The sequence below is a fragment of the Peromyscus maniculatus genome, chromosome 3 (genome assembly GCF_049852395.1).
Source record: "Peromyscus maniculatus bairdii isolate BWxNUB_F1_BW_parent chromosome 3, HU_Pman_BW_mat_3.1, whole genome shotgun sequence".
Classification (NCBI taxonomy): domain Eukaryota; kingdom Metazoa; phylum Chordata; class Mammalia; order Rodentia; family Cricetidae; genus Peromyscus; species Peromyscus maniculatus.
Window position 1 is genome coordinate 69,601,757 of NC_134854.1, and position 22,495 is coordinate 69,624,251.

General features: G+C 45.8%; 1 protein-coding gene across 1 annotated transcript in view; it reads right to left on the reverse strand.

Moving 5' to 3' along the window:
- Nucleotides 1–4,418: 4,418 nt before the first annotated feature.
- Cnpy1 (canopy FGF signaling regulator 1) overlaps nt 4,419–22,495 on the reverse strand; it is a 56,053-nt gene continuing 37,976 nt past the window's right edge. The window contains exons 3-5 of the mRNA XM_006994538.4: nt 13,308–13,511; nt 11,514–11,610; nt 4,419–7,619 (exon numbers count right to left, since the gene is read on the reverse strand). Of these exons, the coding sequence (XP_006994600.2) occupies nt 7,582–7,619; nt 11,514–11,610; nt 13,308–13,511 (339 nt within the window). The 3' untranslated portion in view covers nt 4,419–7,581. The remainder of the gene's footprint in view (nt 7,620–11,513; nt 11,611–13,307; nt 13,512–22,495) is intronic.

The window sequence follows — 22,495 nt, forward strand, 5'->3', positions numbered from 1 at the left end:
GCCGTGGAGGAATCTGAATGTTCACAGCCATCACTGCGACACTGGGTGCCTAAGTACCTGTAGGCGCTCCGACCCATCTGATGGGGCTCAGGACCCTGTGGCAGGGCTAGGGGACCAAGGGTCCCTTCTCCTGGGGATGAGGACAAAAGATTTCCCAAACAAGAGAGGAATTGTCCAGCCGCCCTCTTATGGGGTGTTCTTCACTTACAGGGGTACCAGGTACACTTGGGGGGACTAGAGTGACATCATGGTTTGACCTCAGGCTGCGTCTCCTGAGAGCTTTCTAGAACTGTGAGGACCCTGAACAGGACTGCAGGACCTCCCCTGCCGCACACTCCAGGCAGCGTCTCCTCCTTTGCAATGTCATCTGAGGGGAGTTTCTGGAACTTACCAAAAATCTGGGAACAAAACTTTAATCCCGTCATTGTTCATAAGAAGAAAACATTGAAAGCAACTGAGGTGAATGAGGTAAATATGCCGGGACCATTGATGTTTGTGTTGTGGCCAGCCCTGAGGATTAATTTACTCTGAAGAAACGGTAGGAGAGGCGAATCTAATTCAGGAGCACACATGTGCGCACCCTTCCACAAGAACACGATGGAACAGTCTTCTGGGTTGTGGGATTTAGCACAGATTTTTTTCTTCTGTTTAAAATCTGCATTTTCTAGATGTATCATTTCTAACAAACATAGGTAAATGCCCGCTTTTACATTTTTCATTTTGTTTGGTCTGATTCTATTCATTTTTATTCATTTATTTGTTTTTTTTTGTTTTTTTTTGTTGTTTTTTTTTTTTTGAGGTAGGGTTTCACTATAGTTCTCAGTCTAGTCTCAAACTTGAAATGCCCCTGCCTCAGCCTCCTGAGCACCAGGATTACAAGTGTGTGCCATCACGCCTGGTGCTTAGTCTAAGGTTTTTTTGTGTTTAGGATTTTATTATCACTTTTTAAAATTCCGATTCACTTTATTTTGCGTGTAAAAATGTCTTGCCTACAAGTATGCATGTGCATTACGTGGGTGCCTGGTGCCTGTGGAGGCCAGAGGAGGCATCACATTCCCTGGAACTGGAATTTCATATGGTTGCAAGCCACCATGTAGGTTCTGGGAACTGGAATCAGGTCCTGTGAACTCACTCACCATGGCTGGACACATTTATTTATTTATTTATTTATTTATTTATTTATTTATTTATTTATTTATTTATTTATTGTTTTTCAAGACAGGGTTTCTCTGTGTAGTTTTGGCACCTTTCCTGGAGCTCACTCTGTAGCCCAGGCTGGCCTCGAACTCACTGAGATCCACCTGGCTCTGCCTCCAGAGTGCTGGGATTAAAGGCGTGTGCCACCGCCCCACGGCAGGACACTCTTATGCTAGGCTTCAAGGAGGAAAAATGACCAGAGGTCAAGTGGCTGCAGGCCCTGAGCCAGACCCAGACGGACGGCGGACGAGCTGGTCAAGGGGTCCTGCCTCCTCTTGCATACTCCCCACCACCAGGCTGCAAACGAATTAAACCAGGAATGGAACAGCCTTTTCCCTGACAGCTGGCGGAAAGGGAGTCATCCTCCCACCTGTGCTCAGTCTGGAACTCAGACTGACCCGGGGCTGTCTGTCACAGAGCCCAGAGGCAGGCATGCGTCTTCGCTTCCCAGCCGGTGTGAAACACAGCAAAGACAAGGCCTGAATAAGGCATTCAGGGTAAAAGAAGAGGTAGGGACCCCTCTCTTCAGCCTGCAGCCCTGATCTTTCTGGTTTGTCTCCCTGATTCTCGTCAGAACCTGAGATGCCAAGGGTTCATCATCTCCTTGTACTGGGCTGCTCAGTCTGGTGTCCGTCCCTCATCCCAAGGTGAGCTGTCCACCACCTTGGGATGCTGAGCCCCTTCACCCCTGGCTTCTGCAGGGTGGGTTACGCTCACGATTTCAGGGAGAAGCTTTTCTCTAGATGTGGCACAGTGTAGCTTGGATTTACATTTCAGCCTATGAGAGGAGCCAGAGCTGTGTGCTGGGCATTGGAGGTGTAAATCAATGAGAAAGTAATGGGAAGGGACCCAGCCCCCAGCTCATCACTCATCACTCAGATAAGGCTTTGTCTGAGCCACACTGCTCCCTTGGGATCCTTATTGACTGTCTAGGATAGCCCCTGCTCAAGGGCAGAGGCTGCTCAAAGGGGGCCGAGGGCTGGTGAGGGAATCCAGATGGCCCAGACAGCAAAGGGGCTGACCTCACTCCCTGTCCACTGCCCCTGGCTCTGCCTGTCGCTGGTCTTGGCTCTACTGTGCTGTGGGCAGGGCTGTGACAGATCTCTGAGTATGCTGACTTCCTGCCCTGACAGTGGACTAGAGCTGCTCACTGTAGGAGGAAATGTCCTTGTCTGGGAGTCTGTCAACAGGAACCAGAAGGAAAGAACGGGAGTGGAGATTTGTCTGATGTGAGACTCACTCACGGGGAGAAAGAAGAGCAATACTCAGCAACAATGTGAACCTATAGTCTGTCATTTAGTCCCATGTCCCCCACTCCCACCCCTGACCCCTAAGCTCTCATTCATCTCTGCTGTTTTTTTATGCTTGAGAACGTGGGTGTCACCCATTCCTTTCATCTGGCCTGGTGCTGCTGATCTCAAGAAGGATTTTTCCATCCCACTGGTGGGTACCCACAAGAAGCTTAAGCCTCCTGGTTGGCTAAAAAGAAGCACCACTGGCCTGTGATCAGGCATGGCTTCAGGTCCGGGCCAGGTATGGCTTTCCAGGCTAGGACTCCATCACCCACCAGGGGAATGATAGAGCTAACTGGCCATCTTTTTTTTTTTTTTGGCCACCATTAGGGAGTGTCACTTTAAAATGCACACATTCACCCTGGACCCGTTAATCTTAGGCTATTCATAGTTAATCAGGGCTTGGATTGCATTTAAGGCAGTTGAAGCACCTGTTTTTATTCTAATTATCTGATATCCTGCATAGGACCTGCATTTGTATCAGAGTTCTCTATCTTAATAGACCTTTTGTTAAATGGGACCAGATAGCCTGTCTCTTAGTGTCGTGCTTTCTTCCAAAATCCAAGGGTAGGGAGGTGCTTCACCAGTGTCTTTTGAGGAAGAACAACAGAACCAGAAAGATGACTCCCATCAGATTGGTGATTAAAATCTGTTACCACGGTGTCACATTGGGATTACAGTCTCCCTTTATCAGCTGATTTCAGACAATGTGCTGTGGAGAAATTCCTACTCGTTCTGAAAGCTGCTGTGAGGCAAACCCTTCACAGAAAATGTCAGGAGTCCGTTCTGCTGCCTGAGGTGCCAGCCTTGCTTTCTCGAAGTTTCAAGTTAGCATCAGCATTTGAACTTTTGCCTTACGGGATCTGAGTCTCAGCTGGGCTCAATTAGCTGACACTGGGCTTCCAGTGTCCAGGCGTGGAGCATTCGTTCCTCAAGTACGGGGAGATAGACATTCCCTAGAGGACACTTCAGCTCCCTCAGCAGCTCTTTGGGAAGGAGTGTGCACCACCTAGGTTCTGGCTATTTTCCTTCTCAGTGACTGGAGGGAGCAAGACCATCCATCCATCAGTCACTAACACCACTTGGTCCGGCTTCTGCTTTAGGCTGCATTTGGAGGACATGACAGACCTGACAGAATGTTCTAGATCTGTGTCCCGTGATCCTGGCACATTACAAGACTCACCATCCACCACATGCTGTTTTTTCAGCAAGTTAGTATTTGAAAAATATTGTGCAGTTATCTTACTGTTGTGAGGTGGGATCATTTCTGTTGTAATTTCAATAATTTTTCTCTTTCAGAAATGATGTTGAAGATAATTCTTCAAGACATGAAGCATAGGCATGCTGTTTTCTGAAAGGAGTTAAAGAAATTTCCAGAAAAGGCTCCAACTGCATTTCTCAGGTCCAAATTTTATTTACTCCCTGTGTGTTTTAAACTTAGTTCCTAAATTTTTTTCTACTTAAATATTTATCTATCCATCCACCCACTGACCCACGCACCCATCGACCTACCCACTCACTGACCCATCTATCCACCTACCTACTCACTGACCTATCCATCCATCCGTCCTCCCATTCACCTACCCATCTACCAAGTATCTACCCACCACCCATGTTTCTACTCCTGGACTTCCTCAGAGCATCAGAAGGGGAGGGAGCCGATCTGACATTTCCAACTCTGTTTCCACACACTTTCCTTTTGAGGCAAACCTCCTGCTGGTGATGAAGCAGCAACAGGAAGTAGATCAGCCATCATTACATGAACACCATCATCTTTCCCACAGGGCAGACAATGCCAAAGCCTGACAATAGCCCCTGGTCCACACGTGTCCCGGACAGGAGAATGCCATTCCCTGCATCCCTTCCTAGGTGATTCTCGGGCATATTTCAGTCTTATTTATTGCATTTGATCTTTCCTATTTACCCTTTTCCTTGCTCTAAAAGCAAATAAACATACAAAGAGACCTATATTGCAGGCAGGAAATCATAATAAAAATACACTGGTGCCTCACAAGTATATTTTTATTGCAATGATTTAATGTACTTCTTCACTGTCTAGCTACCAAATGGTGCTACATGCTGATTGGCCTTTAACATTTCTTTTTTTCCTCCATATTTTATGTATATGAGTAACCTGTCTTCATGCACACCAGAAGAGAGAATTAGACCCTATTACAGATGGTTGCGAGCCACCATGTGGTTGCTGGGAATTGAACTCAGGACCTCTAGAAGAGCAGCCGGTGCTCTTAACCTCTGAGCCATTTCTTCAGCCCCAGCCTTTAACATTTCTAATTCTATAATTAGCTCACAAGTGTGCATGAAGCTTAAAAGCAGACCACACAAGCATAAAAGATAGACTTTCCCCAATATCCCACCATAATCTGAATTTTAAGACTGATACACAGATTACACTTTTTTTTTTTGTTACATCAAACTACGCAAGCAAGAATGAACACAACGCAAAGCCGAGAAACGTATGTCTGAGCTCCCGCTTTGACTATGTCTTAGGACTTGTCTAAGTAAGTGTTGATGCTTCCTGTCGGGACTTTGGCTCATTTCTACTTTGTACTCTCTAGTGAAATGGGTTCAGCAGTCTTGGCTTGTTCTTAGAAAACAGATAAGAATCTTGTCTTGGCCAGTTTGGTTTGTGGGTTTTGAGGATCCAGGCTCAAGTGATGCTCCCATGGAGTCCCTAACACACATCTCACTGGACCATGTCTCCTCTTCTTGCCTTTTATTATTCACCCTCTTCCTAGGAATTTCAATATTATTATTATTATTATTATTATTTATTTTTTGACCTTGATCTAGCTTGATTTCTGTCAACTCTAAGAAACTTCCATCATGCAGCTTGAGTGTTTTTGTTGTTGTTGTTGCTTGTTTTTAATTGTGGTAGTGGCCCTCCCTTGCCTTTCTTCTTATTTTGTATTTGGTGTCATTTTGAAGGCAGGAGAGTGACCAACCAACACAGCTTCTCTCTTCTGCTACTATAACCTAGCAAAGCAGGCAGAGAGAGACCCAGGGTTCTGGGTAATTCTCAATCGAATGGAGGTTTAATCAGCAACTCAGTAAGCTACAGGCATTCCCATGAGCTCAACAAGCTTGATATGGAAAAGAATTATGGAAAAACATACACACACACACACACACACACACACACACACACACACACACACACACACAAAACCCATGAGTCATGTAAGATCCAAGATCCTGTCTGGTGAGGAAGCCAAGAAAATCTGGGAAGCAAAGGGTCTGACTATACATCTGTGTAAAGCCCTCCCCCGCCCCCGCCCCTGCAGGTGACCATGAACCTGGTGTTGGAAGTCTTCTTGGAGTCGCCTTCTCAGCCTTGAGCCCATGAAGGCACATTTTTAAGAAACAGCATCCTAGTGCGCATTTACCAAGAAAGTCCAAGTAAGAAAATGCTAAAAAAGACTTCCTATCTCAAAGGCCAAGTCAATCTTACAGGTTACAGAAATAAGATACAGGGACAAGGACACCCCCGCCCCCTTGGTGACATCTCCCACTATAGCTCAGGCTAGGCTTTAAATAACATTGTCTTCCCCACTGGGAAGTAGCACCACCTAACCTTGGATCTCCTCTTCCTTGTCCGTCTGGAGCACAGAATTATCTCAGGGTTACAGAGGTCCTATAACACCACCGGCCACAGACACATCGCAAAAGCACACTTTCTCAGCTTCCCAGATAAACAAGTGACATTAAGACTTAAGACTAGGGGGAAGGGAAAAATAGAAATCTCTTTTCTTCATTTTGGTAAATTTTTTTTTCATAAATGTAAGGATTATTCTGGTCAAGGAGCCCAGTGAATGATCTGAATAGTGCAATTTCTGGATGGTTTTATAAACCTCCATTTTAGCTCTTCTGGTACAAAATTCGCCTGTTACCCATGCAAGTCTGACAATGATGAAAATTTCATTAATTAAACAGGTGTAACCTGTACCCTCACATGCTGAATAATTAAAGTTCAATTCCACTGAATGCAAATTTAGCAGAGACAATGAGAACACTCGGGAGTGACTGTTATTACATTTCGTTACAATAAGTGTGGTAAAGGTGAATGTCTTTCCCCATCTAAAAATAAATACATAAATAAAAGTCCCATAGAAGAGTAAGAAATCAGCTGGTAGGAAAATCTACACACTGTGATTGGTGAGGGGAAAACAAACCAAGAGAGATCTGAGCAAGACAAGAACACGTTCAGTGCTGTTATCGTTTGAAATCCACTACGAGTTAGCTTTCGGAATCATCTGAACTCACTGTGTAATCAGGTGAATGATGGCCATTCACTGTAGAACTAGATATTCACTCTCTTCTAATTATTCCACAAATCTTTCTAATTAATTAATTAGTTAATTAATTAATTTTGGCTTGGTTTTTTGAGACAGGGTTTCTCCTTGTAATAGTCCTGGCTGTCTTGGAACTCACTCTGTAGACTAAGCTGGCCTCAAACTCACTGAGATTCACCTGCCTCTGCCTTCCAAGTGCTGGGATTTAAAGGCGTGCACTACCACTGCCTGGCTTATTTTACTGAATCTAAGGGATAAAGTTCTAAAAATTAAGAATCTCCAGATCTGTAAGTCCTACTCCTGATTGAGAGGAGTGACTTAAAGTACTGTACAGAACCTCCCAGAATAACCAACCCATGGCATTAGTTGCAACTGAATGCCTTGAATTTGTGGTCAATCAAATATTTGAGAAATCAAACCAAGTTCTTTCCAAATAGCAAATCGTAGATGGATGTGTCAGATACATTTGCTATGAAACACTTGTACCCACTCTTAAATCCCTACTGACAAGAAATGGCTTCACCGTTTTTCCCCACGGCTAAATTTAATGCTCTATTGCCAACCCAGCTTCCATCCAAATATGCAAAGGGGTGCTCAGTTTTATAAACTTCTTTTCACCTAAGAGAAGAGTTGGAGTTTGTCATGATGCCAAGTCAGAGATTTTCAAACCAATATCACGCATGAGACAAGCACAGCAGACACGAGATGAAATTCCTTATCATGGCAGTCACAAGATGTGAGGCGCACAGTGACCTTTGGGGCTGTGACTCCACTCCTCACTCCTAGGGTTCAGGATGACTGACTGGAGTGCCACACAGATCTGGAAAAAAAAGAGTCATAATGAGTAAATCCCAGGTCACCGAGTTGTTTTTTACTCCACAGAAGGCCCACACGGGTGGCAGCGTATTTTAAAGCAAGTGTTAAGGACACAGAGAAGTAGAAAGGAATAGATATGCCGAGCCCAGCTTCCAGAATGAGTCACAGGCCAACCCAACTGTTCTCACCTCATCTTCTGGTCTCTTTGGACCAAGAACCTCTGGAGGTCCCCCACAGAGGCAAGAACATTTAAGGGAGATATAAGCAGGGTGTTTCACAGTAAGAATGGGCGAGGATGCTGGCCCGGAACTCAGGAGGCACTAGCATTTTGATTCACACTGCTTTAGCCATGTAACTTATTTGAAGTGTACTAGCCTTTGAGAGTAAAGATCGTTTATACGTTAGAATCTAAGTTTCCCCTCTCAGGTTGAGAAGTCAGATAAAACTGAAGATACTTGTCCACTGAAATGTCGGCTGGTCCATTTCTAGATTCTTGCTATCTTACACCATGAGTTCTGTTAAGATGTTTCTAAAGTGTTGTGATTGGATATTAGCACAGAGTGATTAATATAGAAGACATTTCTGTTTCCACTTAGGCCCTTACGTCTCCAGGGCACCAGTGTAGCCATTCCCATGCAAACCACAGCCCCATGTCCTCTACCTTGTATGGATACAGTTGTATTTGAGTCCCAGTCTATGTCATATTATATCATGGTTTTAGTCATTTTTATTTCAAGATATCAAAGTAACCCTCAGGAGGTGCCAGTGTTTTAGGCCACAGAAGATGCCATTGGGAAAACCTAGCAGAGTTACTTTTTTTTTTTCTTTTGTCTATGAAAAAAGACATGTGAGGAATAAACCTTCCCCCCCCCACACTCACTGCCTTATACCATGAGCAGACTGCGCTCAGTGACCTTCCTTCCTCCCAGCTCAACTCAGTGGCACCCACAGATCCAGGCAGCGCCCTCCCTCACTGAGATCTTCCCCACTCATTGGTGACACCAGTGTTTATGAGAGTCTCCCTGCTGTGGCACTTCATAATTCAAAGATGGCCGCCCTGTGACATGGACAGGTCTTCTCCATCATTCCCCATTTATGTCTGTCACCTCATGGGTGAGTGACTGAGCCTTGACACACTGAAGGGTCAGACTGTATCCTCATCTGCTCTGCTCCAGAGAAAGGGAGACGATCTAGACATAGCAGGCAAGAGCAAAACTCCTGTTGACGGGGTGTACGTTAGATGAGGACAGTAAGATTCCAGCCAATCTCTCGTTCTAGAAACATCTACTTTCTAAATAATTACGTATCTCCCTGTGAGCAACAGACGAGCGTTTCCTAGTTCTCAGGATGGCATCTTCCATGTGGTGTGCTCCCCCACCCCCACATACACCCGTGTACACAGGACACGGCTGAGACATGGTTTGCATTGCTGAGAGAAGAAAGGCCACCGCAATGCTGCTAACACAAGACACTCTGAATCTCTGAAACAGAGCTGGCGCCCTGCTCTGGTAGAAAGGACACTGCACTGTGCTGCAGATGACACCTTAGGGCACCAGGAATTTTTCTGGGATGGGAAAGAGTCACCTTTCTTCGCGGGTATCTGAAGCCATCCCATGGGCTGAATCCCAGCATCCCTTTGTAACTCGTACATTCACGAGAACTGATTGGCAATTTGTTTTTCTTGAGACAGAGCTCATGTAGCCCAGGTTAGCTCTGTGGTATGGTGTGATGTGTGTGTGTGTGTGTGTGTGTGTGTGTGTGTGTGTGTGTGTGTGGTGTGTGGTGTGTGTGTGTGTGTGTGTGTGTGTGTGGTGTGTGGTGTGTGTGTGTGTACATGTGTGTATGTTCGAGGTCAGGCAATTATACATGAACTAATAACTGCTCCATGAGTATACATTACTTACAAGATGCTATCTTGAGAATGGGGGTAATACTCACCCACTGCTTTTAGGGAGACAAGTAATTATTTAGCGCATAGATACCTCTAGAACTAGAGGTTTGGCTGGCATGTGTATCACTGGGCGCTGTTTGAACCTGTTTCCGGCAATGATTTATGTCAGTCTGAAAAAGCAGTCTACCTTGCTCTCACAGTGTTAGCCTGCTTCCGTTGCAGGGCCAAGGGTGCTCAATCTCTGTTAAACACTAAACTGTTGTCACAGTTTTGGCCTTGGGTATAAGCTGCTGTATCCATCACAAGCTTCATGAAGAAGCCCAGCCTGGAAGAGCTCTATCCACCATGCTGCCGCCACCGCCGGAGCAGAGCGGTCGCCTCCTATTCTGCAGGGCCCAGCTGCTGGCAGGAAAGGGCTGAAAAGCAATCAAATGCAGTCGTCTGGTGTTCGCTTTCACATTAGCAGCCCTACGTGTCTCTTAGGTCTATCTCCACACTTACATTTTCATTTTTAGTTCCAATTACACCCATATAGAAAATGAAGAGAGGTACTAACATCACTGACTGTGTCAAATCGCTGAACCTGGGAGCTGTCTTCCCCCCAGACTCTTGATTCAGGGGCAGGGACTCTCAAAGACAGTGGCTGACACCCCCTCAGGTCTTTCTGGAATGCCTAGGTGTTCATGTAGTCATTTCTGGTGTCCATCATAGGTGACTATGGCTGGTTCAGCTATTTACAAGGAAAATTAGCAAGAAGATTTCAAACCCTGCTCATCATATGTATACTAAAAGCTAACATACACCTAACACAACCAAACTGATTGAAAAACCTCAGCAAGCCTTTCTTTGGGAAGTATGACCATGAACTTGTGTGAATGTCACAATTCTGTGATCACAGAACAATATAAAACATCTCAGGCTACCAAACAATCCTCTCTCTAACATTTTACTGCATTTTCCTACAGGCTCCCACTGGAATGGAATTTTAAATAGAAAGCAACCTTATTGTCTGCTCAGAGTGAGAAAACTTAAACTGTCTTGTTAGTGAGTATGTGGCCCTCTTATCTAGAAACTTCTAATGATACCAATGTATAGCTTCAAGCACATAGTAATATTCCTTCAATATTACTCCTGAGCACCACATTTGATATATTGGTGACATGTATATACTCTTTATGAATACCTGCTGAATTTAACCTCAAGTTTTTGCTTACCAGGCACTACACTGGGTTAAACCATTGTCTTCATCTAAACTCATTCATTTCTTCCTAAGGACATCTGAGAAGCTCTGCTCGACAGACCCACTCTGTTCTTATCTCTGTATAAACGTGTCAAAATGAGAGCAGGCTGAGGAGGGGCTAGCCGTCATAGGCTTCACCTTGGTATACAGTAGATAACGTTCTGCTCATTTTTTTCTAGTTTCTAAGTGGGCATGCATATGTCTGAAATATGAAGCAAGTATTATTTAAACATGTTGAGACAGAAAAAAAAACTTTTTAGATGTAGATACAAAGGGGAACGAACCTGGAAAAAATATTCAACATATCCCCCAACCCAGACAAGCAAAAACATTTAATGCTTTTTCTTTCAAAATAAAAATCCCACATTCTGTTGTTAGAACAAATACTTAAGGTATAAAATATACCTAAGCACATCCCTTCCTGGGCCAGGATAGAAAAACCTAACATCTATGACTTTAAAATTAAAGTCAATGGCTTTGGGATCACCCAGCTCTGAAAAGCAGTGGGTTTCTTTACAACTAAAGTCGAGTCTTTGAAAAACCAGAGGAGGAAAGTCATCAGGGAAGGCTCCTGCCTGGGTTTCTGTAGCTCTGTTTTTTTTTTTTTTTTTTTGGCCCAGGGGTCCTGTCCCTAGAAGCCTGGGTCGAGGGAGCTGAGCCGGGCTGGCAGGGAGGCAGCCTGCCTAGGCTGCAGATGAGCTGGGCACGGAGGAGTGAGAACGGGTGAGCAGCGAGCCTGGGAGCACATGTTACATCAGACACAGTACCTGATTTTTCACTGCACAGCATGTCAGCTAGATGGTGTGCCTCCTGGGCGATAAGTGCGAATATCTCATCCTCATACTTCTCAATGATGGCTTCGCACTGCAGAAACACAATAGCAACACGTGTGAGCGGAGGCACAGGGGCAGGGAGGGCCCCTGATTAGCACAGGTTTAGCGACATTTTAGTAGCGGAACACAGGAAAGCATGTAACCAAGGAAGTCCATTTTCCTTGGCACCTTTGGCTTGATACATCATTGCACAAGAGCAACCCTCCTTCAGAAAGGCTAATTGTATCATTTTCCTGAGACTTAACTAAATGATTGCTCTGATGGAAGACCTCGGAGGAGGAAGAGGAGGAGAAGGAAGAAGGAAGAAGGAAGGAAAATGGCTGGCTATGTTTCTTTCTATTCCTGAAATCTGGAGTGCAGTAGACAAGAAGCAACGCGAGAAAGTTTTCCTTCAACATTTTAAACACCACATCTGGCAATGGTTAAGCCAGTTTCCTTACAATTTAACAGAATAACCCACTTTGTGGTTCGAATATTGGAAACAACTGAGTCCCCTCAGCCATCACAACAATGGCACCTGCCAGCTTGGCTGCAGAGCACTTGCAGTCACTTGGGAAGTTTCTCTGTCGACCCTTTAGGAATCCAGCTCAAATCCTGGGTCTGCTCTCCAAAGCAAATGAAAAATAAAAATAAATCAAGCTGACACTTCAGCAGGAGAAAGCACAAATTTGCCATGGGATCTGAAAGTGTTAAATTCTGCCTGGAGTGTGTTTCTCCATCAAGAACTACCAGGCTACCTTTTTTTTTTTTTGGAACTGTGAGTTACTGATGGCCATTCACTGGAGACTTGTAAACCATCTCTGAGTTCATTAAACAAGACTCTAAGAATTTTAAATGGCATTTAAAAATATTTAAATTCCACTATAATGTGTTTATTTAAAACCTGTGAAAGACAAACACACTCACATCACCATCCAAGTTCCATGGGGCTTTTAGCCCTGAATTATTGCCCTCACTTTTTAATTAAAATGAAATCTCCAAATGTCAGCTCCAGCCCCATGTTGGGGCTGCAGCTCGCCTGACATTTTGGCCACTGGGTGAACTTAATGCATTTTTTTAAACAGGCCTGCCCATCACTGTGTGATTCCACAGCATTAAGTAGGGGGAAATACGTTGCAATGTCTTTTGCCAGGCACACCCTAGTAAGCCAGAGGCCAACTTTTCGGTAAAATCAACTTTATACTGAAGGATATGTGGGATTGTGATCTTGACCCCAAGCATTGGTGTAGCCAAGCCTGAGCTACAAAACTTGAACTCACCGGAGGAAAACACTCCTTGAGAAGCCTGTGGGGGTTGGAGAGAGGATCTTGGGGCTACCATTCCAACATTTAGCTACAAATATTTGAAAACGACTCTTGGCCTCCGTTCAGATTTCAGCCTAGAAACCACAAACCCTGCACTTCCTTAGGTGGAAACCCAGTCCCTTAGAAACAAAACAGTCTGAAGTCACCCCACACCAGCAGAATGTCCTGATAAACAATGTGCACCAGGACAGGGCACCTCCATAAAACTCCCTTCAATCTCCAAACTAATCACTGAAGGATGCCATGATTCCGGAGATGTGTCAAAAGCCAAGTCACCAAGTGTTCAGTTAAGACTTAAGCAGCGGGCAGCACAGGACACTAGGGCATGTGAATGTGCCTGACTGTCCACTGCTCATCAACAGCTCAAGAGTAGTCCCAAGCAGAAAAAAAGAGATCCCAACAGGCTCTTAGAAGGGAGGCTTACCGCGAATTTCAAAGGTTTGAAGGCATCAGAATAAAAGAAGAACTTTTTATATTCTTTGTATATTTTGTCTCCCTTTCTCGGAGCGTATCTCCTGAAATACTTCTGCTTGGTCACTGGGTCGTCCTCCAGCTGGTAATCGTTCATTCGCATACACACTTTATCCAAAAGGTCGACGAGGAACGCCTCGGACTGGGCCAGGGGAACCTACGAGAAGAACAGAACCAGCCAGGACACTTGCCTACGCACACGCGAGTCCAGAGGATACGTGGAAGGCCGGCTTCTCAACGGAAGCAGCCGCACCGTTCTTTATGTAGTTTAGCGCGAGCTTAAATTCTAGCGAGAAAACAACATGCTTGACAGTGGACAGTAAGAAACTGAACAATCTAGAAACTGTACTTATAGATGTCATTTAAAAAAGTTGTTGAGTAGAGGCTGAAGCACAGAAAATGGGAGGAAAATGGGGGCGTCGAGAGCGCATCAGTTCTGTGCGGAAGCCACGCTTCTGCCCATCCCAAGTCGCGCTGCCCCCCTCGCCTTCCAGGCATCTCGCAGCGGCTGTGCCTGGTCTATGCCGTGGTGGTCGTAGATAGCGGGACCCGGGGCGCCCCTCACAGGCCTCGGTTTGCTCTGGGAACAGCTGGCGCGCGTCCCGGGCGCCCCTCTCCCTCCGGGACCTGCCGGGGCGCGCCGGGCTCCGTGCCACCACCTCCGCCCCGGGCGCGGGTCAAAGAGCACCCCGCGTCCTTGGAAACCAAGACAAAACCTCGCGCGGCGTCTAGACGGGTCAAGGTGCAGGAGGCCTGGTCCCCGCGGCTCCTTCCGGAAGGGGCGTGGAGCCGCCAAGGGCGCCCGGCCGGGCCCGCGGCTTTGCGCGCTTTCTCGCTCTCCACCCTCTGCTGATCAAAGAAGGAAGTTTGCATGACAACCGCGCTGAAAGGGGCTGCATGACAAATGAACTCGGTTTCTGCAGTGTTGATATATCCAGCCCCCTTTGTCCCCTTTCACACGCAGTGTGAACCCTTCCGGTGCCAAGGACTGCGCGACATTCACAGGCGCGCTCAGGGCGCACAAAGGGTCCCGGCGCTTCCCCGCCATCTGGCCGCAAAGCCGATTCGCAATTAACATGAAAGCGCGGGCGGCGTGGCCCGCGAACAACACCCCCAGGTCGCCGCTGCCCCCAGTGTCCACCAGGAACCGACCCTGGAAGTGCGCTTTACGCGGAGCGCAGGAACGGCGCGCTAGGAGCGCGCACGGTCACAACCCCGCACCTGCTGCGGCCCAGGTGAACCTCGGGCCGCCAGGAACTCTCAAGGTTCTGACTTCGCAAGAGCAATTAACTAAATACGTCTGCGAACTAAAATGAGCACACTCTGCAGCAGGTGTCAGGTTCTTTCCTCCAAATTCACCAAATTTATATATACATATATATATTATGTTATATATAAATGTATATACAGTGAAAAAATGAAAATTCTTCAAGGGCACTTTCAATCACAACTGGCATTTTATTTATGCTTTTCAAACTTTGTAAGTTGCAAAAAGGGAAATCACAGGTTTCCTCACTCATCTGAAAACCGAGTAACTGATGGACACTTCGGTAAACTTGGCGTGGCGGGGGGGGGGGGGGGGGACGCTGGGGGACGGCGCTGGGAAAGGCTAGGGATCGCAAAGGCAAATTCTTACGTTAATGACTCAAAGCGGGCCTTTAACATGACGATGGCCGGTGCTTTCAGGGGTACCAGTGTGCTGAGCGGCTTTCCTTAACTGATACACATAAATGGCAGTTTCTGGTTGTCCACAAAGGATTTCAAGTCACAGCGAAGGGTGGGATTGTTTATTAAAAAACAAAAACAAAAAAACTAAAAGCAACCAGGAAATTCACTCTCTCCTTCCCTCCCCCATCAGAAAAGCAAACAGACTATGCGTGGGGGTGGGGCAGGCCCTGGGGTAGGAGGGCCCAGGGTGCGGAAGAGGGCCCTGGGAAACGCAGTCCTGTTACCAGGCCAAGACCCTCCTCACACACTAAGCGTTTCTAGTCGCTTCCCTAGAAACTGTTCTGTTTTTCTTCCCCTTTCAAATTGACCTAGTACTCTGAGCTGTATGCAGAAGATTGCTAAGCCTTGTAAGTCTGGGGCAAAACCATGAAAGCCTTCTTTCTACACGTTACTTTTGAGAGCTTTTACTTTTGCATATTTTTCCTGGGTTACACTTTTTGAAAGCAACTCCTCCACTTTAAAATCACCAATGGGCTTAACAGTGAGTTGTTTTTAAAGTAAAACCTTACACCTTTGGATATGGAGGCAGCGTGCCCCACTTTAACACAAATAGGTTGGTGTGTGTGTGTGTGTGTGTGTGTGAATTTCTACTGATTTTTGTTGTTGTTTAAAGTCTGAAGACTGACAGCTTTTGAATGGCGTTAGCTAGCTAGCCCTTTGCAGGAGTCTTTAAAACCAGCCGCAATTGCTGGCTGAAGGCTTACAAGCTACTATAAGCTCCTCCGGAAAAGGCAAGAGAGCCCTCCCAACAGGAGGGTGCTGAGGTCATTTTACGGAAGAGTCTTCAAAATTTGATCTTAAAATCCCTGAGCACCGGATATTGGAAAAACATTTTTAAAAGATGTTTCTCACCACAGCTCTTTATACATGTATTAAAATCTACATTAATATGATTCCACTCAGCTGAACCACCTTTAGTAAATTTAAAGACTGTTCACAGAATAATTGATCTCACCCCCAAATTGTTCCGATTCTAAGAATGCATTAGTACTGAGACAAGTGGAATAAGAACCAAGTCTTTCTTTGTACACAGTGAAGGTTTTGAATGGAACTTGTCAATAAAGCGACTCCCTTTGTGATCTTCCAGGAACCTCGCCTCCGCCATGCAAGGACTGTCTCAGAGATACTGGCCTCATTAAAATATGAATGGAAAGGGCCGCTGTCGCCTCCGCTGTGTCAGTGGAGAACCCGGTCAGGCTTCTCCAGCAGTTCTCTTGCTGTTGTATGCCGACTCCTATAGCATGTTAGAAATGTAAAAGTGATCCAGTATCCTTTCCTCTCTATCCTTGGGAACCTCAATCAAAGTAAACCTGACATCTCCCAGTTTTGCAGTCCTCCTTCGCCTCTAAATCACACGTGGCATACGCAGTATCCAACCCCCACCCCACCACCCTAGGCTTCTCCTAGCCACTGGCTTGTGAGGTGGGCAGGGGAAAGGCCTTGAGAGGTCCCAGAGCACAACTTTGAAAAGTAGCCTGAAGTTCTGGCTGGGGTTTCTCCAGGAGTCTGCCGCAAGGGAGTTCGTTACAGACTACTATGACTACACTTTAATAACAGCCAATTACAGCATGCTCCATGTTTTTTTCATTACTGTGTCTCTGTTAATCTTGTAGCAAATTTCTTGCTTGATAGCTATCACAACCAGGCAGGAATACAATTATGTCACAGCACAATGGACGTGGGGACGTTAGTTGAGATGCGTCCCCTCTCTGCCATCACAGCCTGACGTTTGCCAATAAGCTTCATTCATCTTCGTGGCTGTTTTGTAGTTTTCCTTCAGACGTGGAGGTGCACTTAACCTGCTTAGTGGCTGACAATTTCTTGTTGCTGCAAAGATTTTCCTTTCCTGAGGGTTGGTTAATGTAGCAACATTAATAAGTGCTTTATAGCAAACACGGATCCTGTTTAACTGACAGCTTTCCTTCTTTAAAGAATGGACTGACCACGGACACTAGCTAAGAGTCAATATTTAGATGCAAAAAGTTACCACTCCTCACCTTAGGCTTGGATTCAGAAACTCCTGTAGGCTGATGAGACATATAATTAGCTTTTATGTTAATTGCATGACACTCCTTCATATAATATGCAAATTGGTCGGCTGTTTGGTTTTATTAGACAATGTGATTACAAATCTGTAGGAATTCATTTTGATAAGAAACAATAAAAGTTGATGGATTTCCAGTTATATATATATATATATATATATATATATATATATATATATATATGCGGGGGGGGGGGCAGGGGGAGGATCACATCCAAACTCAACTAATAAGAGAGATTTTTTTCTGGTAGCCTGTATTTAAAGAGCAGCTGGAACATCACAAATTCTCAGCATTGGTGTTTCAAGATTTCACAGACTTCCTGTCTGTACAGGTGGGCCTGTGGGCTGTACAGGCCCTGCAACGACTACAGTAGCCTCGCCTTCAAGAAATGCATTCCTTACCATCTGAATGATGGAAACAAATCGTTCTGATTTGAAAGGCTATTTGTGCAAGTTTTTCTGTCCTTACCATTAGCGTACGAGGGTACTGATCAGTAGCATGTATTCTCAAGGAATTGAAAATGCGTAGCAAAATGAGAACCCTGTGATTTGGGGGAATCCCCCCCCCAGACTCCAATCACATTTTTTATTCTGGAGGTTATCTTCAACTTCACAGTGACAGAAGAGAATAAAAAAGAATCATACCATGGGTCAGGATTAATGATCACTGAATTTGGGAGGGGGCGGGTCATGTAACTCAACTTCTAAAGTTAAAAAAAAGTATCTTTCTCTCATTATTAAATATTAAATCTTCACTGCTATTATGTTTCTCATTAAAGAATACTCTGCAAGTTTTTTTTAAACCTATTAAATTTTGAATGTATTAGGTAAAATGAAAAGCACAGCAACCCATAAAAAATTGGCCATTTTCAAACTTCTGTGAAGTCCTGTAAACAAAGTCTCAGGCACAGTGCCCCCAAGCACCTGGATTTGTTCTGTACTTAGCATGGTGCTGGGACTCTGCTGCTTCAAAATTCCCCAGTAGGAGAAAGCCAGAGTGCCACCAGTGTGGCTGCAGACCAGAGCAGGACAAGATTCTGTTTATTTAAGGCTGAGGAAAGCTCGGGGCCAGCCTGATCTACATAGTAAGTTTCTGGGTAGCCTGGACTACAGTGCTCTGTCTCAAAAGATCATAATTTAAATAAGAATAAAAATAATTTGCTTATTCATTCACCAAATAATTACTGAGCCTTATCTACACTGCAGACAAATGCATTTGTCAAATACAAATTTAAAAAATATATATTATTTTTTATTTTATGTGTATGGGTATATACATGTCTGTGTACCACATGTGTGGCCACAAAGGGCAAAAATTTAAGCTGCTACATGGGTCCTGGAAAATGAATGGAGGAATCCTCTGAAAGAGCAGCCAGTGCTCTTGACTGCTGAGCCATCCCTCCAGCCCCAAATACAGATCTTCTTAAAGACTCTTCATGATTCTGAATTAACACTGAAATAATTTTATTTAACTAGAATATGTTCTCAGCGGACATCAGCTGGTAGTAGTGTGGCCCATTTACAGTATGGCTGTCAGAAATTGCCTAAGGACTGTTGCTGCCTGTGTCCCGGCAGCCGCACCCAAATGACCAGAGACTTATTATTAATTATAAATGCTCGGTTAATCGCTCAGGCTTGTTACTAGCTAACTCTTACACTTTAAATTAACCCATATTTCTTATCTATGCTCTGCCATGTGGCTTGGTACCTTTTCTCAGTACGGTAAGTTCATCTCTTTCTTTCCTCTCGACCTCAGACTCCTCCTCTTCTTCTTTGCCCTCTCTTTTTGTCTGCAAGCCCCGCCTAACCTCTACCTGTCCAGCTATTGGCCAGTCAGCTTCTTTATTAAGCCAATCACAGTCACATATATTCACACAGTGTAAAGGAATATTCTGCACCTTCCAACCCTTCCTTGTCTTTCAGTGTCTTGTTACTGCAAATCACTCTGTGGCTGCCCAGCTGTCTGCTGAGCCAGCTCTGCCAAACGTGGTCCACTGTAGAAAGCGGCCAGAGGTATACCTGGGAGTCTACTCTGGCATTGTTCAGCTTTGTCTTTGGCGTGCCATGGGCACATGGCAAGGAGGTGGTGAGACTGCCTGGTGAAGCCCGGGACATCTAAGAGGAGGAAGGTCTGGGATTTAAGTGATGGGTTAAGACGTGTTGCCTCCACAGAGGGAAAGCACATGTACATCTATGCCCACATCCATAGACATGCACACACACACACACACACACACACACACACACACACACACACACACCACACATGCAACACACACTTATACAAGTGCTCACACACATCCAACACATTTGAACACACAAACACACACACACACACACACACACACACACACACACACACATTATACCTCTTAGCTGACAAGAAACCTGAAGGCACTGTGTGGCTGGCTTCTGGGCGGGGCTAGTGACAACTGCGAGCAGAATGACTATTGGGTTCCCAACCGTCTGCTCATGAGACTGCTGGAGTCTCTCTCATATAGAGTCCCTGATCAGCTGGCCTCCACACGCCTATCCTCCTCTCAAGCCGCCAGTTCACAGGGCTCTATCATATCCCAAGAACAAGCCTGTGTTCTGTGAATGAGTGGCTAACTCCCAGCCTCCAGCTGAGCCTGAGGACACCCAGGGGTGTTGGCACAGGGCCTTTTTCACGTTCTTTGTCCCGTGTTCCTGTGCCGTTCATCTCCCTGTCTCCCTGGAGACCGCAGGGCTTCTGAGCATTCGGGTCTTTGGCATGAACCCTGATCCCCTTCACATGATAGGAATCTTGGTAGGCAAAGACTGAGCAACTGCCCTAGGCCACCCACACAAAAATCCTGCCTCTCAGCAGGCTATCTTCATAACTAAAGGCAGAAAGCAGAGGGAGGGGAGGACTCAGATTGGGCTAAATCAAGACCTTTCTACAGCACAGTGGACCCAGCCCCTCTGCAAAGGCCAGCCTTGTGTCCTCATTCCGGGAGGTCACAAAGAGGAAGCTCACTTCTCTCCCTCCCCTCCTCCCTCCCACCCACTCACCTATCTATCTATCTATCTATCTATCTATCTATCTTTATTTCTTAAAATCTGCCTGTATAGCCTGGCTACCTCAGCCTTCCAAGTGTTTCCATTACAGTTCTATGCACCATGCCTGTCTGAGACAGCTTTCTTTAAAATCATTTTTTAATACACAAACAATAACACTTCCATTTCATTTCTTTTTAAAAATCCAAAAGAGCTGGATGGTGGTGGCGCAGGCCTTTAATCCCAGCACTCAGGAGGCAGAGTCAGGCGAATCTCTGTGAGTTCGAGGCCAGCCTGGTCTGCAACGTGAGATCCAGGACAGGCACCAAAACTACACAGAGAAACCCTGTCTTGAAAAACAAAAACAAAAACAATCAATCAAACAAACAAGCAAAAAATCAAAAGAATCAAAAGGGTAAAAAATAAGGAAAATAAGGTTAACACCTACACCAGCCCTCAGGTGTAGGGGCACTTTTAGGGTTCTCTGTGACCTGGTTGAAACAACTGTGACCTCTACCAAAGCCATGCCTGTGTGGGAGTTCCCCTGCTCAGCCCACAGTGTGGCCAGCCATGTCTGCCTCAGGAGAGTCTCTCTCAGGAGGATAGCCTGGCAGTTCCCTCTGCCCTGACAGCACCCCTGCACTGTTGTGGAACCTTGTTGTCTGGACACGGTCCAGTGGCCTTGAGTTCTGTTTCTCAACCAACCTCGGCAGCACCTGTTTCTTTTCATGTCCCCATTAAAGGGCAGAGTGGGGCGCAGGTGAAGACGGACGGTGTTCTCCCAAATTCATACCCCCAGGACCTTAGAGGAGGACACATCTACAGACAGGAACTTTGATGAGGGAATCAAGGTTAAGTGACACATTTGGGGGTGGCCTTTCTCCACTATATATGTGTGTTTCCTTACAAGAGGAGGAGATTGGAGCCAGTGGTGGTGGCATACACCTTTAATCTCAGGCACCCAGTAGGCAGAGACAGGCAGTTCTTTATGAGTTCGAGGGCAGCCTGGGCTATATTGTGAGTTCCAGGCCACCCAAGGCTACATGGTGAGACCCTGATGACACAGAGAGAAGACAGCATCCATAACCAGAAGGACTACAGAGGGGCTAGCCCTGTGGCAACCTCAACTCTGACTTCAGGAAAACTGACTAGCACATTATCCATGGGACTTTGTTACGGGAACCTAGCTAACACACATGGATCCTAAAGGCCCAGCTCCCACCTTCTGACTACAGTCCAGGCCCAGCACACTGAACATGCCCAAGGGTTAGGTGATAGTGGGCTGCAGAAACCCCAAAAGCAGAGACAGCTAGCCATCCAGGCCAAGTCCTAGGAAGGCACTACTTGCCTTATGAAGCTCTGCCCACTGAAATAATCAGTGTAGCCTGGCGGGGAAGGGGCCTTGGGACTAGCATAAATACAAGAATCTAGTCAGGCTATAATTACCCAACTGTGGATAAGGCTGCCTGCTGTGGAATAATCCTTCTGTACACTGAACATGTATTACTCTTATTGGTTACTAAAAAGCTCACAGGCTGGTAGCTAAGCAGGAAGTATAGGTAGGACAGCCAGACACAGAGGACTCTGGGAGGAGGAAGGGTGGAGTCAGAGGAGTCACCAGGAGGCACAGAAGGAGCAGGACATGCTGGAAGACTGGTAAAGTCATGAGTCACATGGCAGAATGCAGATTAATAGAAATGGGTTAATATAAGTTGTAAGAGTTAGTTAGTAATAAGCCTGAGCTATCGGCCCAGTATTTATAATTAATATAAGTCTCTGTGTGGTAATTTGGAAGTGGCTCCCAGGACAGGAAAACTCTGCCTACAGCTGCCAGTGGTCTTTGGTCTCACAGCAACCTTTTCTGTCAACAGGGCCATAGTAACACCATTTTGTGTCTCTGATAAAGCATTTTGACTAGCCAGGCAACAAAGGCAGAGTCTTGATATTCTCTTCTGATGGGGCAGACTGTTTTAGAATTTACACACTTTAATGACACAAATTTCATGAGAGTGGGGTACCTCTGTACTCTTCACAGATAAGTGAGGGGGAGGGGATGCCATCCCCTGCATCCTAACAAGCATAGCAGTGGGTGAGCTCTGGTCAGCACACAGCCACCCCCTGGGCCCCAAAGCTCTCACTGGAAATGTCTTCTCCCTCTCCAGCTTCTCAGGATGTGAAAGCTTGTGGGATGGGTGGCAATCATTGGTTCCCAAGCATGTCTTGGGACCAGGACCAGCCCCAGCACCAGCTTTCCCTAAGGCTCCCAGGCACATCAGTCTGTCAGAGCAGAAGGCTGGGAGAGGTTCTCACTGTGGTGTCTTAAAAATGTTGCGTTATGTGTATGTGCGGGT